The following is a 14,181-nucleotide window of genomic DNA, read 5'->3' as shown; positions in this document are numbered from 1 at the left end:
GTTTTCATACCATCAATGATGCCTTTTGTATCACTGTCCTGAGTTAGACACTGGGTAGTTACCTAGACAACGTGTTTGTTTTGTTCCATTAACTGGTGTGTGACTTAACTCTGATGAACCCGCTGGAAAATGATGTTTCCCACAACATTAAAAAAAAGACGACAGTTTAAAAGTTTCATAGTTTCATACTGATCAAAATCTTGCTGCTGACCTAACAATTCCTGTACCGGTCTTTGATGAACCTGGTTTATTTTTTGTGTGAGAAAAAGCCTGTACTTGATATGTTCCAAAGGCTCAGAGACACTTGACCTGTAGGCAATTTGTAAAACATACTGTATGAGTACACATCTCACTAGCTAGTTGTGTTTGACATTGATGTCTGCCTCTTTTTGGACGGTGGCTGTGTTCTAGAGTCGACTTCTTAAAAACGCTTCCTCTTAGTACCACATGCTGTACCATAATTATTATAAACTACAGTGCCAAAACAGGTCATACCTTCAAATAATGTTTACAATAATGATATGTAACAATCTTCCGTATCGTGTTCGCAGGTTGTGTCAAAGGCATAACGTGCAAAGATAATCAGATGAGCTTTCCTCATTTATTTGTCTTAAAAAAAAAAAGAGGAAGTTGCCGACTTGTCGACGGTGACCGAACGCGCGGTCGCGATGAGAAATGAATGACGATAATATTATAGCTTTTCCAGCGAGTTGGAATTTGAAAGACGGAGGAACAAAAAGGTCAGTTATGTTTTTGCAGACAAGGAAACAGGGATACATTTTAGAGAACTCCGAGCAGCTCTATCATGCTTACAGTAAATCTTCCCTTAATACCGACTAACAGTTTCCTTCTGGTTTGATGGCATTGAGCTGGCTTGCTTTTAAACATACAAGCGTTATGTTATGAATGTTGCTGTCAGACAGTAAAAGATAAATAAATTATGATTTTGCATTGTGAAATAAGTCTTGTCTCTACAATCAGCATCTCCAAAACATATCCCGCCATGCATGCACGTAGCCTACACAGGAGAAATTATCTCATCAACTTTGTCATGCACCTCAAAGAAATGTAAAACATGGTAAACATTTTGTTCATTTGGCAAGTTCACTACAGCAGCACATTCTTCTTTGCTTCAATACCCCCCCTTCCTAGAAGGCCAAGAAATATGTGCCATGGTAAACAATTTGTTCATTTAACAAGTTCACTACAGCAGCACATTCTTCCTTGGTTCAATATCGCCACCCCTCACCCATCACTTGTTGCCCGCTCGTGCAAAATGTAGCAGCGCTGTTCCAAAGTTATTTGCGTCTTTGTCACCCGTCTGGCACGAGGCGATAAGACAGTCTTGTACAGGGCGTGTGATCCTGAAGTTTTGTTTAGGCCTCTGGTTTTTCACGTTTACAAAACAAGAATATCCATGACCCTGCAGCCCGCGTGTTTATATTATAAACTTTCTAAATTGTGCTTGGCCTAGTAAACGCGTTGACATAACCTTTCAATGCGACCCTGTCATAAAATGTGATAAACCGTTTGCATCACATTACATAGCCTACATAATCATTATTTATAAAATGTCTGACATTTAGCCTACTACAAATGACTTTCGTATTTGAAGGCGCGCCCTGTCCTTATCTCGAGCTGTACAGTAGTTCACGATGCTAGTCTCGTGACAATTTGTTCCAAGGGGGTTAGAAGAGTTGAAAAAAATATAGGCTCAACTTAACATCTAAAAAATTATATTTAAAAAAACTTCTTTATAAAAATAAAAATGTGTATGACCTTGACTGACATCTTTAATTTCGTCAAAATTAGGCTACTTTATGTTCGTTCCAAAGGTGTATGTAGACATATGTAATTATATATTTAGGCCTATGCAGTTTGAAAATGTATTTTACTTGAAGCCACACTTCATTTGTCAAAATTGGATTAAAATAAGTGGGTTATCGAGTTGAAGAGACATAATTCCCACCGGTTTTTAAATATTCGTAGGCTATCGTTTCTGAAGGCCTAAATACAATTTCGTTTTTATATTGTTGGCTTTAGCCTACCCTAACTAGACCCATTCACATTAAGATAGTGTAGATCGAATAATTTACTTATTTTATTGACAAAGGAATCGTCGACAAGGTTTTAACGTTAAATGTTTCATGTTTTCATCACTTTAAATCACGAGTAAAAACTGTAGGCCTATTGTGGGCTATACGATAGCCTACAGCAGGTCTACACAATTGTATAGACCTGTTTGTTATTGTTTTATAGTTAAATAGGCATAGGCTATTTAACAATATGGTAAAACCATTTAAAATTAAATTGCATACAATGATCGCGTTGTCCATTAAAAGTGTATTCTTTGTCATGATTGTGCATTTAATCCATTTTAGAAAATATTTCACCCGAACATAGCCTACTGAAGACCAATACAGTAGTGTAACATATCGCAATTATTAGATCTGAATACAAATACTAATAGTGTGTAGGCCAGCTCTATACATTTAGCCCATTGTATGTGGCTTATTTAATTTATAAACCGTTAAAATGATTGGCTTTAAAAAGTGCTTTACGTGATCTTGCATGCAAAGAGACTAATATATAATAGAAACGAATATGAATAATTTATAGGCGCCAGCGAGTCCTGCTCATCTGTAGCCCTATAGAATCTATAAAGTCTGTATCCCTATAGAATCTATAAAGTCTTCAAAAAGTCAACGACCGCCATGTGGTCGTTTTCTTGTGCCAGATCGATCGGTTGACAGTCTCTGTTGTCACGGGCGTTCGGATCCGCGTAGAACTTAACGAGAATTTTCACCGTGTCCAGAAAGCCCATCCTGGCCGCGTCGTGAAGCGGTGTTGTCCCGGTGTGCCGGTCGCGGATGTTGGGGTCGGCTCCAGCCTGAAGTAGCAACAATGCTACCGGGGTACTGCCCATCATCATCACCTGAGATGTGGAACGAATATTGTAAATTAAAATCACATTTTCATAGTCTCTGTCCTGTTTGCTGAATAACTCGAGTGTTCGCATGTAAATTCAAATGTGTCCAGAGCAGGACATGCATACAAAGTAGGGCTATAGGCCTACATAAAATAAAAAATAGTAATCAGTTCTAGTGTAACACCAGTCGAGTCTGTAGGTTACTGGTGAATATAGGAACAGAGGAACAATGAGCCTATACTACACACCGGCGCTGTCTTCCCATTTTGACCATGTTTAAGATTCATGACCTAAGAATACTTTGTAGATCATGGTGACGCACGAACCATTTTGCTTGTGCTGAAGCAATATTAGATTTAGGATAATTTAAAAGCTTAACATATAGTTAAGTGTGTGTACATTAACAAAGGGAGATAGTAGTTAATAGCCGTTTAAAGGTGAACTGCCGTGATACACAACAGGCCTTCAAGATCCACGAGCATCACTTTTCTTCAAATTTCATTTTGTTTGTGTGATGATATATAAGACAAGAAATCATAATAGTCCCATAATCTGGGTTTTGAAATATCCCTCAGAACTGATAAAGAACATCCTAAATAATAGATGTTCCAATAATCAGAAATTAATGACTGGTCAGCATATTGCATATGCATATTTCACTACTTAGATTAATAGCCTGTACAATTCAGTAAAAAACAACAACAATAATATCCTAAATTACAGTAATTACAGAACATACAGTCACCAAGACACCACAACAACCCCCAGCCCCCAACACACACATACCCAACACACATATACCCAACACACACAGAGCATAAACGGGGCCACCGACCTGCAACGGTGTCCTTCCATAGCTATTCAACCCGTTGACATCGTCTATTTTCTGAAGCAAAGCTTTCACATCTTCGATGTTGCCTAACACTGCTGCATTCGCGAGCTCGTCCATCTTCACTTGCAGTGGAAACGCTATTCGGTTCAAGTCAAAATAACGAGGGACGAAATTCCTTTAACACAGGTAGCCTTGGCTTGGCAAATTGCAGTATTAACGCCCGTATATTAAAAGCATAATTTCAATTATTCCAAATGCTTCATCATTGGTTGGTTCCTGTCTTGCCAGATTTCTGAGATATAGATTTATTGTGTTCAGCGTAGAAGACCCCGTTCCTCAGATTGGCGGATTTAAAGCGCTCATCGTGTGACCGCGATCGCGCGTTGTGTCTGGGCTTGTTCTCCGCTTTCAGCTCGTGCTGCAGTAACACAAACATGCGCATGCTCCTCGGGAGCCTAAAGCCGCTCTTACTCACTCCCACACGCGCTCTAAAGAATCGCGAGGAGGACTTTAAGGCGAAGTAGCAAAAACACAAATACAATTCCTTTGAATTAGTCTTACAGCTAAGCTCCTCATTAGAAGAAATATTTATATCCCTCTCGCGTGCTTGCTGTAACCCGGTTGGCTGGATTGTATAGGCTGCATTCATTGTTGCGGCAGGTGGAATTATGAAGTGTTCTTATGATGACTGTAGTCAGTTATTGTAGTCAATAACAATTTGAACAACCAAGAACAGAACCCTTGAGGTTTCAGCCCAGAAAAACAAAACAGTTTAAATGAAATAATTCAAGATATGGCTGCCACAAGATATATTAGTTGACAAGTATGTGTAAATGTGTATGTACAAGGTCCATTTATGAAGATTTATTAGTTTTCCTCTTTGCATTCCTCTTGGTGAGGTTATGCCCGTTTTCTGTTGCATTGTGGGCTGTTGGAGTTTTTTCTCCCTGTCACATTCCACCTGGAAGCTTGGATAGGGGAATACTTCCGTAGCTATGTGACCACAATGACATCACCCAATGAAAGCCTGAAAGTCCCTTGTTGTTGGTGCTAGACACACACACACACACACACACACACCCACAGACACACACACACACCCACACACACACACCCACACACACACACACACACACACTTGTCAACTAATATATCTTGTGGCAGACATATCTTGAATTATTTCATTTAAACTGTTTTGTTTTTCTTGGCTGAAACCTCAAGGGTTCTGTTCTTGGTTGTTCTAATTGTTATTGACTAGGAATTAAGTTAGTTTAATCAATTAATAGCAAATGGACCTCATCACCTCCAACAAGCTGATCCGTAGAATAATTATCATAATTAAATACTAGGCCTAATTATTATTTTTTGTCAAACTTGTCTAATCATAATGACCCAAATAACTCTAGTGTCATTACTGTCAAGTTACTGTGTACTGAATATATATATATAGGTATATACTGTATGCTATGGGCCTACATAGACTACACACACCCAGACACACACACGCACACTCCCCTATCTCCTAAGGCGTTTACTCTACTGAAATGAGTTTCACTTCACAGTAAAATGTACACCAGGAACTTCATGCATATCTTTCATGTTCACATTGTCATGGAAATGGGGAAGGTGCCAGGTGAGGTGAATGTGTTGAGGTTGAAGCTCACGAGGAGGATGTTCAGAGACAGGTATACACGGTCTGTGGAACTGCCCTGTAGGCAAGCCTATACAGGAAGGCAGACAGTCAGACAGTCAGATAGATAGTCTGGTATCTACAGACAGAAAGGTGTCCACATACACAGGTATCAACAGGCAGGCAGACAGACAGGTATCAACAGAGAGACAGGCAGGCAGAAAGACAGGCAGAAAGACAGACAGACAGACAGGAATCTGTAGACATGCAGTCCAGAATGAGAGAACCCTACCATAACAACAGCTCATATATTTGAACCCTGTCAGGAACAAAGACTGAAATCCTCCAACAACACCAACAGTTCATAATTCTACCAGATCAAAGAAGTTAAAAATATCCAGAGTGGTCGTTAAACAGCGAGGGGTTAACTCCATCAACAGGAGCCTCCTTCCTCACCAGTGTACACACACACACACACACACACTCACACACACTCACTCTCACACACACACACACTCACACACACTCTCACAGACACACACACACACTCACCACTGTGTGTCCACAGTCCAAGACAGCAGACATTTATGCAAACATCCTCAACAGCCCTCAAACGTCCTGAAATGTAAACCGAGAAATGTCATTAAATCCAACATCGATATGGTGTTTTGAGCTTCTGGATGGTTGAAGGCAGCACTTGACCATTGATATTTAGCACAGTCATGTTGATTTATTTTAAAGTAGGAAGTTCACGTCACACATTTGGTTGGCCAAAACTATTTAGAATCAATTGACTGAGTTATAAACTGAGTTATAGGGAAGTGTGTGTGTCTGTGATATTGCACAGGAGATAAGCCATATGTTCTTAACCCTTGTGTTATCTTCGGGTCGTTCTGACCCATCAGCCGTGTGACCCACCGTCGTATTGCGACAACTTTACCGCATACAAAAACAAAGTGAAGCATTTTCTTTTAACCGTTGGGCTGTCTCAGACCCCCCACATTGCGAAGGTTAAAAGAAAATTATTTTTATTTGTTTTTGTATTGGGTAAAATTGGGTAAACACAACGATGGTTCGTTATGAACCTTTGGGTCATGTGACCCGAAGGCAGCACGAGGGTTAACATATTTATAATTTTATGAGTATAGTGTTTCTTCCTATTTCCATATTTGGAACTAGACTATAGACTCTAACTATGTATACAGCAGTTTGGATGTATCCTATTTGCTGGGTTTACAAGTGGTGTGTGTGTGTGTGTGTTCTTGGTCTCATTGTGTCATACACACATGATATGGCTTGGCACAAAGACTCTCTTGTTAGCTGGAAAGAGAGACCAGACCACATACACACACACACACACGCATAGAGACCAGATCACAGCTGTTTTGGGGCACACACGCACACACACACATATACATGCACACACACACACACACAAACTGCTCCGGTATCCAGTAGGATATAGTCACATGCACACAGAATAACCGCACTCAAACATGACTGCCTGGGGATAATGGTCACTCACACACACACACACACACATACTCACACACACTCAAACACACACACTCACACACACTCGCACACACTCACACACACACACACTCACACACACACTCAAACACACACACGCACACATACACACACGCGCACACACACTCACACACACACACACATACAACTGTAAACCAATTCACAGCATTATTGTACTCAATAAACTGATAAGCCGTTGAGGGATGATGAGGATGATTACAGTTATTGCAGCAGGCTCGTATGACAAACTCTCAATAACGAAAGTATCAACTAGACTGAAGAATCATTCAAAGAATGTGATGTATCCTGTTGTGTGATGTGCTAAGTGTGTTTATGTACAAAAGTTTGTTTTGCCTGTGTGTGTATGTTTGTAGTCGTGGTCTGTTGTATCGTGTGTTTCTGTGGTTATGGTGGGGGTTTGTTGTAGTGTGTGTGTGTGTGTGTGTTTGTGTGTTTGCTGTTGATCATATTTAGAACTTCTAAGAATTTGCTATTGTGTGTGGTTGTCTCTCTATGTGTTCCTGGAAAGGTACTTGAACAACATTATCTGTGGATGTGTGTGTGTGTATGCATGTGTAGATGGGCAGGTTGATTTTAAGTGTAGGATTCCTTTGTATTGAAGACAGCTATGTAAGTTGCATATCGAACCTGATGCCTGCAAGTTATCTTTGTTTTTATGTTCTCACTATAAATTCCAACCTCTGACCTTCGTGCCTCAGAGAGAGAGAGTATGGCGGGCCATTACCGATCTGAGAGAGAGAGAGACTTCGCAATGCGGCCGCAAATCTGATGTCGAGATCGGAGGGGTACGTGTAACTCTCTCTCCATTTAACCAGAGAGTAACCACAGGCTCTATGTCACTGGGTCAAGTTGAGGCTGAAGTTTAGACTTGGCGTGTGTAACGACAGTGTCACAGCGCAAGTCAAGGAAGAGCATGGTGAACACGTCGTAAACATCCCGACAGCTCGTCCACGACAGGAACAACCTAGACACACAACCCTGACACACAACCCAGACACACAACCCAGACACACAACCCTGACACACAACCCTGACACACAACCCTGACACACAACCCTGACACACAACCCAGACACACAACCCAGACACACAACCCAGACACACAACCCTGGCACACAACCCTGACACACAACCCACACACACAACCCAGACACACAACCCAGACACACAACCCTGACACACAACCCAGGCCTAGGGGAACTCCTGTGGGAAAATATGAAAAGGTTCTATCTATTCATTAATATTATGAATTAGTACAGACTGTACTGTTGTCAGTCATATTGTCTTTCCCCCTGGTAATATCTGTGTGCTGCACAAATGTAATATATATAAGTCCATGTATATATACACACAGATATTACCAGGGTGAAAGCAAATATGTCTGACAACAGCTCTCTCTGTGTTCTCACCTTAGTGGTTAGAACATCTTCAATTCCACCTAAACGTTTTGGATAAAGGTGTGTGCTAAATGGACATGACTAAAAGCAGCCTGTAGTTTGAGGAAGGTGTTATATTCTGGGGTTTTCCAATAGTATGGAGAAACAGGACCAACCAGATCTACCAGCGCTCCCGCAAGCCACGAGCCCACTGTCAAATATTCAACTTTTATGACACGTCATTATGAAATTAAGATAAGAAACTACGATACAGTACTCACGTATTTGGACGTTTTATGATGGTTTAAGGCGTGTTTTGACCGAGTCTCAGAGTGCCAGAGACTCAGAGCGCTTCATGCTAACCTGCCTCATGCTAACCTGACTCATGCTAACCTGACTCAGAGCGCTTCATGCTAACCTGCCTCATGCTAACCTGCCTCATGCTAACCTGACTCATGCTAACCTGACTCAGAGCGCTTAATGCTAACCTGCCTCTGTTGAGGCTTGCTGATGTGTGATGTCATCGAGGTGAAGCTGGTGGGACACAAGTCAGTCTAGTCTGGCCGAAACCAGCCGTGGCCACTTTTGTGTGTGTGTGTGTGTGTGTGTGTGTGTGTGTGTGAGAGAGAGAGAGAGAGTATTTGTGTGTGAGTGTGTGTGCGCGCACTCTGTGTGTATGTGTTTGTGTGCACACCCTTTGTGAGTGTGTGGGCGGCCAAACATCCTTCCGTCCTGCCTGGCCAGGATGGTTGTGGTGGAAGAGAGAGAGCTATTATGCGTAGCAGGAAGTGTTAGTAAATCTAATGAACAGTAGACATGAGAGCAGGATCCGCCGGCCGGCAGTGTTTTGGAGAGGAGGCTCAATCTGAGCCCTGAAATACCCAATATGATACTCTGCACCTCCCCTCTCTCCTCCCTCCTCCCTCTCTCTACCCTCTCTCCTCCCTTTCTCTCCAACCTCTCTCTCCCCTCTCCCCTCCTTCTCTCTCCTCTCCCCTCTCTCCTCCCTATCTCTGACCTCTCTCCTCCCTTTGTCTCCCCTCTCTCCTCCCTCTCTCTCCCCTCTCCCCTCCCTCTCTCCCTTCTCTCCCCTCTCTCTTCCCTCTCTCCTCCCTCTCTCTCCCCTCTCTCCTCCCTCTCTCTCCTCTCTCTCTTCCCTCTTTCCTCCCTCTCTCTCCCCTCTCTCTCTCCCCTCTCCTCCCTCTCTCTCTCCTCTCTCCTCTCTCTCTCCCCCCTCTCCTCCCTCTCTCTACCCTCTCTCCTCCCTCTCTCTCCCCCGGGTATCCCTCTCTGTCCTCTCTCTCGCTCTTCCCTACATCTCCCTCTCTCTCTCCTATCTTCACTACATCTTTCTCTACTCTCTCTAATATCTATCAGATCTCCATATCTTTTGTCTCTCACACCAAGACCCAGACCAGTTTCTGTTTCCATCTCACTCTCTTTCTGATGATCACATCTACAGGCAGGTACAGGTAACTAGTAAATCTACTAGTAAATTAACTACTCAAGCATGTAATGTCCACACACACACACACACACACACACATACTTCTTTGTTGACTCACACAAATAATTTCACACTTTTATCCAAAGCGACTTACAAAGTGTGAGTCCTCCTCAAACAGGGCTGGAAATACCCCAAAACTCCCCACTCTTAGAAACACACACACACTCACACACACACACGCACACACTCTCACACACACACACGCACACACTCTCTCTCTCTCAAACACACACACTCACATATGTTAACAAAGACACACCCCCAGGTTTCCTCCTGTGCAGAACATGGGTAGAGGCTTGAGGCTGGGAGCCAGCAGGGGAGGTGTGTGTGTGTGTGTGTGTGTGTGCGTGTGTGTGTGCATGTGTGTGTGGGAGCGAGTGGCTGGCACTCGAATACAGCACAAACACAGAAGGCACCGCCACAGGATAGTGGAGTGATTTGAGGGGCGTTCAGGGTGAGATCTACCGGAAATATAACCATACACACACGCACACACACACACACACACACACACGCACACACTCCCAGACACGCACGCCGCTTTGTGTCAATGGGAAACATCTGTTTTGGCAGCTAGCACTATTTACAGTCCGTCCACAGGGGAGCAAACTAGGCCTGGATCAGAAGCTGGTGAGTCAACGAGGCCGTGAGTCTCTCCTCGCATGTTCCTGTCTCCTACTGGCCACGACCTGACTAACACTAATCCCCAACCTCAAACCCTGACCCACTCCTCCACCGAGTCCAGACACAGTAAAAGGGGTGAGTATGGCTCAGTTTAGAGTATTTGCAGATCAAGAGATCGCAGGTTCGATTCCCCCTCGGTTATAAGCGTTTGCTAAACAAATTCATAATGATCCTGATAGTCCTGTAATCTCATGTGAACACCATGAACAGCTTTACGGCGTCCGTGGTTTCATATGGCTGTGGACATCGCTGTGGACATCGCTGGATGTCCCTGCACTATTGCTGTGCTTTCAGTTTTTGTGCGGGAACCGTCTGACCTGCTGATTACTTTACGGCCCGCTATTGACGGCAAGTTACCTGAGTTTATGACTTTGATTACCTATCATTCTTTAACCTTAACTCTGACCACAGAAACGCTGTTAGAACTATGCCCTTCTCATCCGGGACTTTCTATGTACTCTGTGTACGTCGTTATTGGATGAAAGTGTTGTAGCTAAACAAATAAAACGTCATGTGACATTTTCTGTTTCCACTCATCTCTGTGTTCTGTTTCTCTGGTCTGAAGTGTTGACTGCTGTGAGTCAGTAAGGGGGAGAGAGAGAGAGATGGAGGGAGAGAGTGGAGATGAAAAGTAAGGGTGGGTGAGTGGGCCTCTTTGGAAGCTGTGTTGTGATTTGAAGGACCTGCTGTATCAACATATCACCACTAGAGGGCAGTAGTACTCCTAAAGTGACACAGGATAGCCAGAGAGGCAGTGAAGTGCTTCCCACCAATCCAAGCACCACACACACACACACACGTCCATAAGAGTTGCCTGGGGGGGTGGGGATGTGGTGGGGGTGATACTGGAGAGATGAGGCAGCTACTAGGCCATGTAATAGAATGACACACACACACACTTTTTCAAGACACACACACACACAAATGGACACCAGACCCACAGGCTGGCAGACAGGAGTGAGGCCGTTATTCCACCAGGTGATAACAACAGCTTAAGCTGCATTTGCATAGAGTCCTGGAGCCTGTACTGGAATGTGTTATTAAAGGAGACGGGAGATTCACTACCTGGCTACTAGAAACACACACACATACACACACACACACACACACACACACACACACACATAAACCCAAACTCACACATACACACACATACACACACACATACACCCACACATACACCCAAACACACACTCACACACCCACACATACATGTATACACACACACACACTCATACACCCACACATACACCCACACACACACTCACACACCCACACATACACGTATACACACACACAATCATACTCACAGACTCTAACACACACATACTTATACACACACAGACTCTCACACACACAGACAGGATGGGTGAATGCTTTAATTTGGCAGAGTGTTCCATCGCACACACACACACACACACACACACACACACACACACACACTCACACATACTCTAAATGAGTGTTATCTGACAGAGCAGTGCCATACCCAGCTCCACCTCTAGATGGCAGTGTGTGGCCTGTCATCTCCCCACCACCCCCAGAGCATGCTGACCTTACTGCATATCTATCTAATTACACATTAGGACTGTAATATGCCATTCCACAGCCACAGCTCTCACATGAATGGGTCCCCCCCCTTCCCTTTGCCCCATCTCTCTCTGTCTCTCCCTCCCTCTCTCTTCTTCTCAATCTCTACCTCTCTCTGTCTTTATTTCTTGCTCTCTTTCTCCATCTCTCTCTCCCTCTCTATGCCTCTCTCTATCTCTTTCTCTGTCTCTCTTTTTCCTTCTACCTCTCTCAATATGTCCTTGTCTCTCTCCCTGTCTCCCTGTCTCCCCCTCTCCCCCTCCTCCTCTTTCCCCTCCTCTCTCCTCTCACCACTTCGTTCCGGCCAGCTTCCCTCAATTACCGTCAGAGTTCAGGGGGAGGGGGGGAGGGGGGAGGGGGGGAGGGAGGGGAGGAGGGAGGGGGGAGGGAGGGGGGGACGGTCTGCTGAGGGAGGAGGGAGGGGGGAGGGAGGGGGGGAGGGAGGGGAGGAGGGAGGGGGGAGGGAGGGGGGGAGGGAGGGAGGAGGGTCTGCTGAGGGAGGGAGGGAGGGGTGGAGGGAGGGGGGGGGAGGGAGGGAGGGGGAGGGAGGGGTGGAGGGAGGGGGGGGAGGGTCTGCTGAGGGAGGGAGGGAGGGGAGGGCTGGAGTATAAGGAGCATAAGAGGGAGGGAGGGGGTTATAGAGGAGGGAGGGTGGTAGAGAGAAGGATGTGTTGATGTGTGTTTGTTGACATGTGTGTGGGATGGATTTTGACGTGTTTGTTTATCTCGTTCGCGTCGAGATGTGTGTGTATTAGTGCTGTCAGTTAAACGCGTTATTAACGGCGTTAACGCAAACCCATTTTAACAGCGTCAATTTTTATCGCAAGATTAACGTTCTTTTTGGCCTAGCAAACTTTGTAGTTTTTTTCACATGCTGTTGCAACAACTACTGACGTTAGAAAAACTACAACACCACACGGATCTAGCTAGACCGGAATCAAAACAACAGGCACGCCGCACACACTTGCTTGGGCTTGCGAGACGGTTAAAGAGTAGTAGGCTAACGTTACGTTTTGAGTGGATGGCGAGCGCGAGACGCCGAAATGGATGCCAATAAGATTCTGAATGGAAAGTTTACTTTTAAAGGTTGACAAATGGTTCCATTGACAAGACCAAAGTCATCTGTGTGTTTTGTCATAGTGAACTGAGCTATCATCGCAGCACGTCCAGTCTGAAATACCACTTGATGGCCAAGCACACAGCTGATGCGAATTCTCCGCCCCCTCGTCAAAGCCAGGCGATTGCAATGTTGTTTTCAATAAAAAAAAACATTTGCACCAAGCAATCCGATCCACTTTTCCATGTTGATAAGAGCATTAAAATGAGAAAAAATTATTGGACAAAAAGAAATCAAGGGACATTTAGAATAGATAAAAAAGTGCGATTAATCGTGATTAATCGCGAGTTAACTATGACATTAATCCGATTAATCGCGATTAAATATTTTAATCGTTTGACAGCACTAGCGTGTATGCATGTGTGTGTGTGCCCGTGGATGTGTGTTTATGTTTCCACGTTGGTAAACGCGTGACACTCTCTGTGGTGAGATGACAGGGCAGATGTGGAGGATCCATCTCTCTGTCATGCAGAAACCTCCCCCTGACTGAATATCCATAACCCAGATTAAAGGAGTGAAATGAAATGTTCTGATGATGATGATGTAATAATAATTAAGGATTGGGGACTCTACGCTTCACTGTACAGCTTGAGTTTATTCACACGGGCCGTTTCTATGAGTGTTTGTACATCTGTGCTTGTTGCATATTTGAGTGTTTGTAGGCAGACGTGCGTGTGTGTAAGACTGGACAGAATCAAACCTGCGGCCTGCTGGTAGCCTGGACTCTGATCTCTTGAATATGCGTCCGTAGATGTCTGCATATACAGTAACTGTGTTTGTGTATTGATTGGTAGTATATGTGAAGCCCTCTGTGACACGTAATAAAGACTACATATGCATCGCACACCAAAGACACACACCACAGACACACACCACAGTAACGCAACACAGACACACCACAGACACACACCACAGTCACACACCACAGTCACGCACCACAGACACACCACAGATGCACACCA

The 14,181-nt window shown here is 44.2% G+C and overlaps 1 protein-coding gene across 1 annotated transcript; it reads right to left on the bottom strand.

Annotated features, from left to right (window-relative positions):
• Positions 1–445: 445 nt before the first annotated feature.
• On the bottom strand, positions 446–4,188 carry cdkn2a/b (cyclin-dependent kinase inhibitor 2A/B (p15, inhibits CDK4)). The gene is made up of 2 exons (XM_062478947.1): positions 3,765–4,188; positions 446–2,935 (listed from the first exon to the last, which is right to left on the bottom strand). Exons 1-2 carry the CDS (start codon positions 3,876–3,878, stop codon positions 2,684–2,686), a joined length of 366 nt encoding a protein of 121 aa, XP_062334931.1. The 5' UTR covers positions 3,879–4,188; the 3' UTR covers positions 446–2,683.
• Between the last annotated feature and the right edge of the window lie 9,993 nt (positions 4,189–14,181).

The sequence above is a fragment of the Osmerus eperlanus genome, chromosome 14 (genome assembly GCF_963692335.1).
Source record: "Osmerus eperlanus chromosome 14, fOsmEpe2.1, whole genome shotgun sequence".
NCBI classification, from domain to species: Eukaryota; Metazoa; Chordata; class Actinopteri; order Osmeriformes; family Osmeridae; genus Osmerus; species Osmerus eperlanus.
Note: the sequence above shows the minus strand (reverse complement) of the source record. Positions and strands in the feature narration are given on the sequence as shown.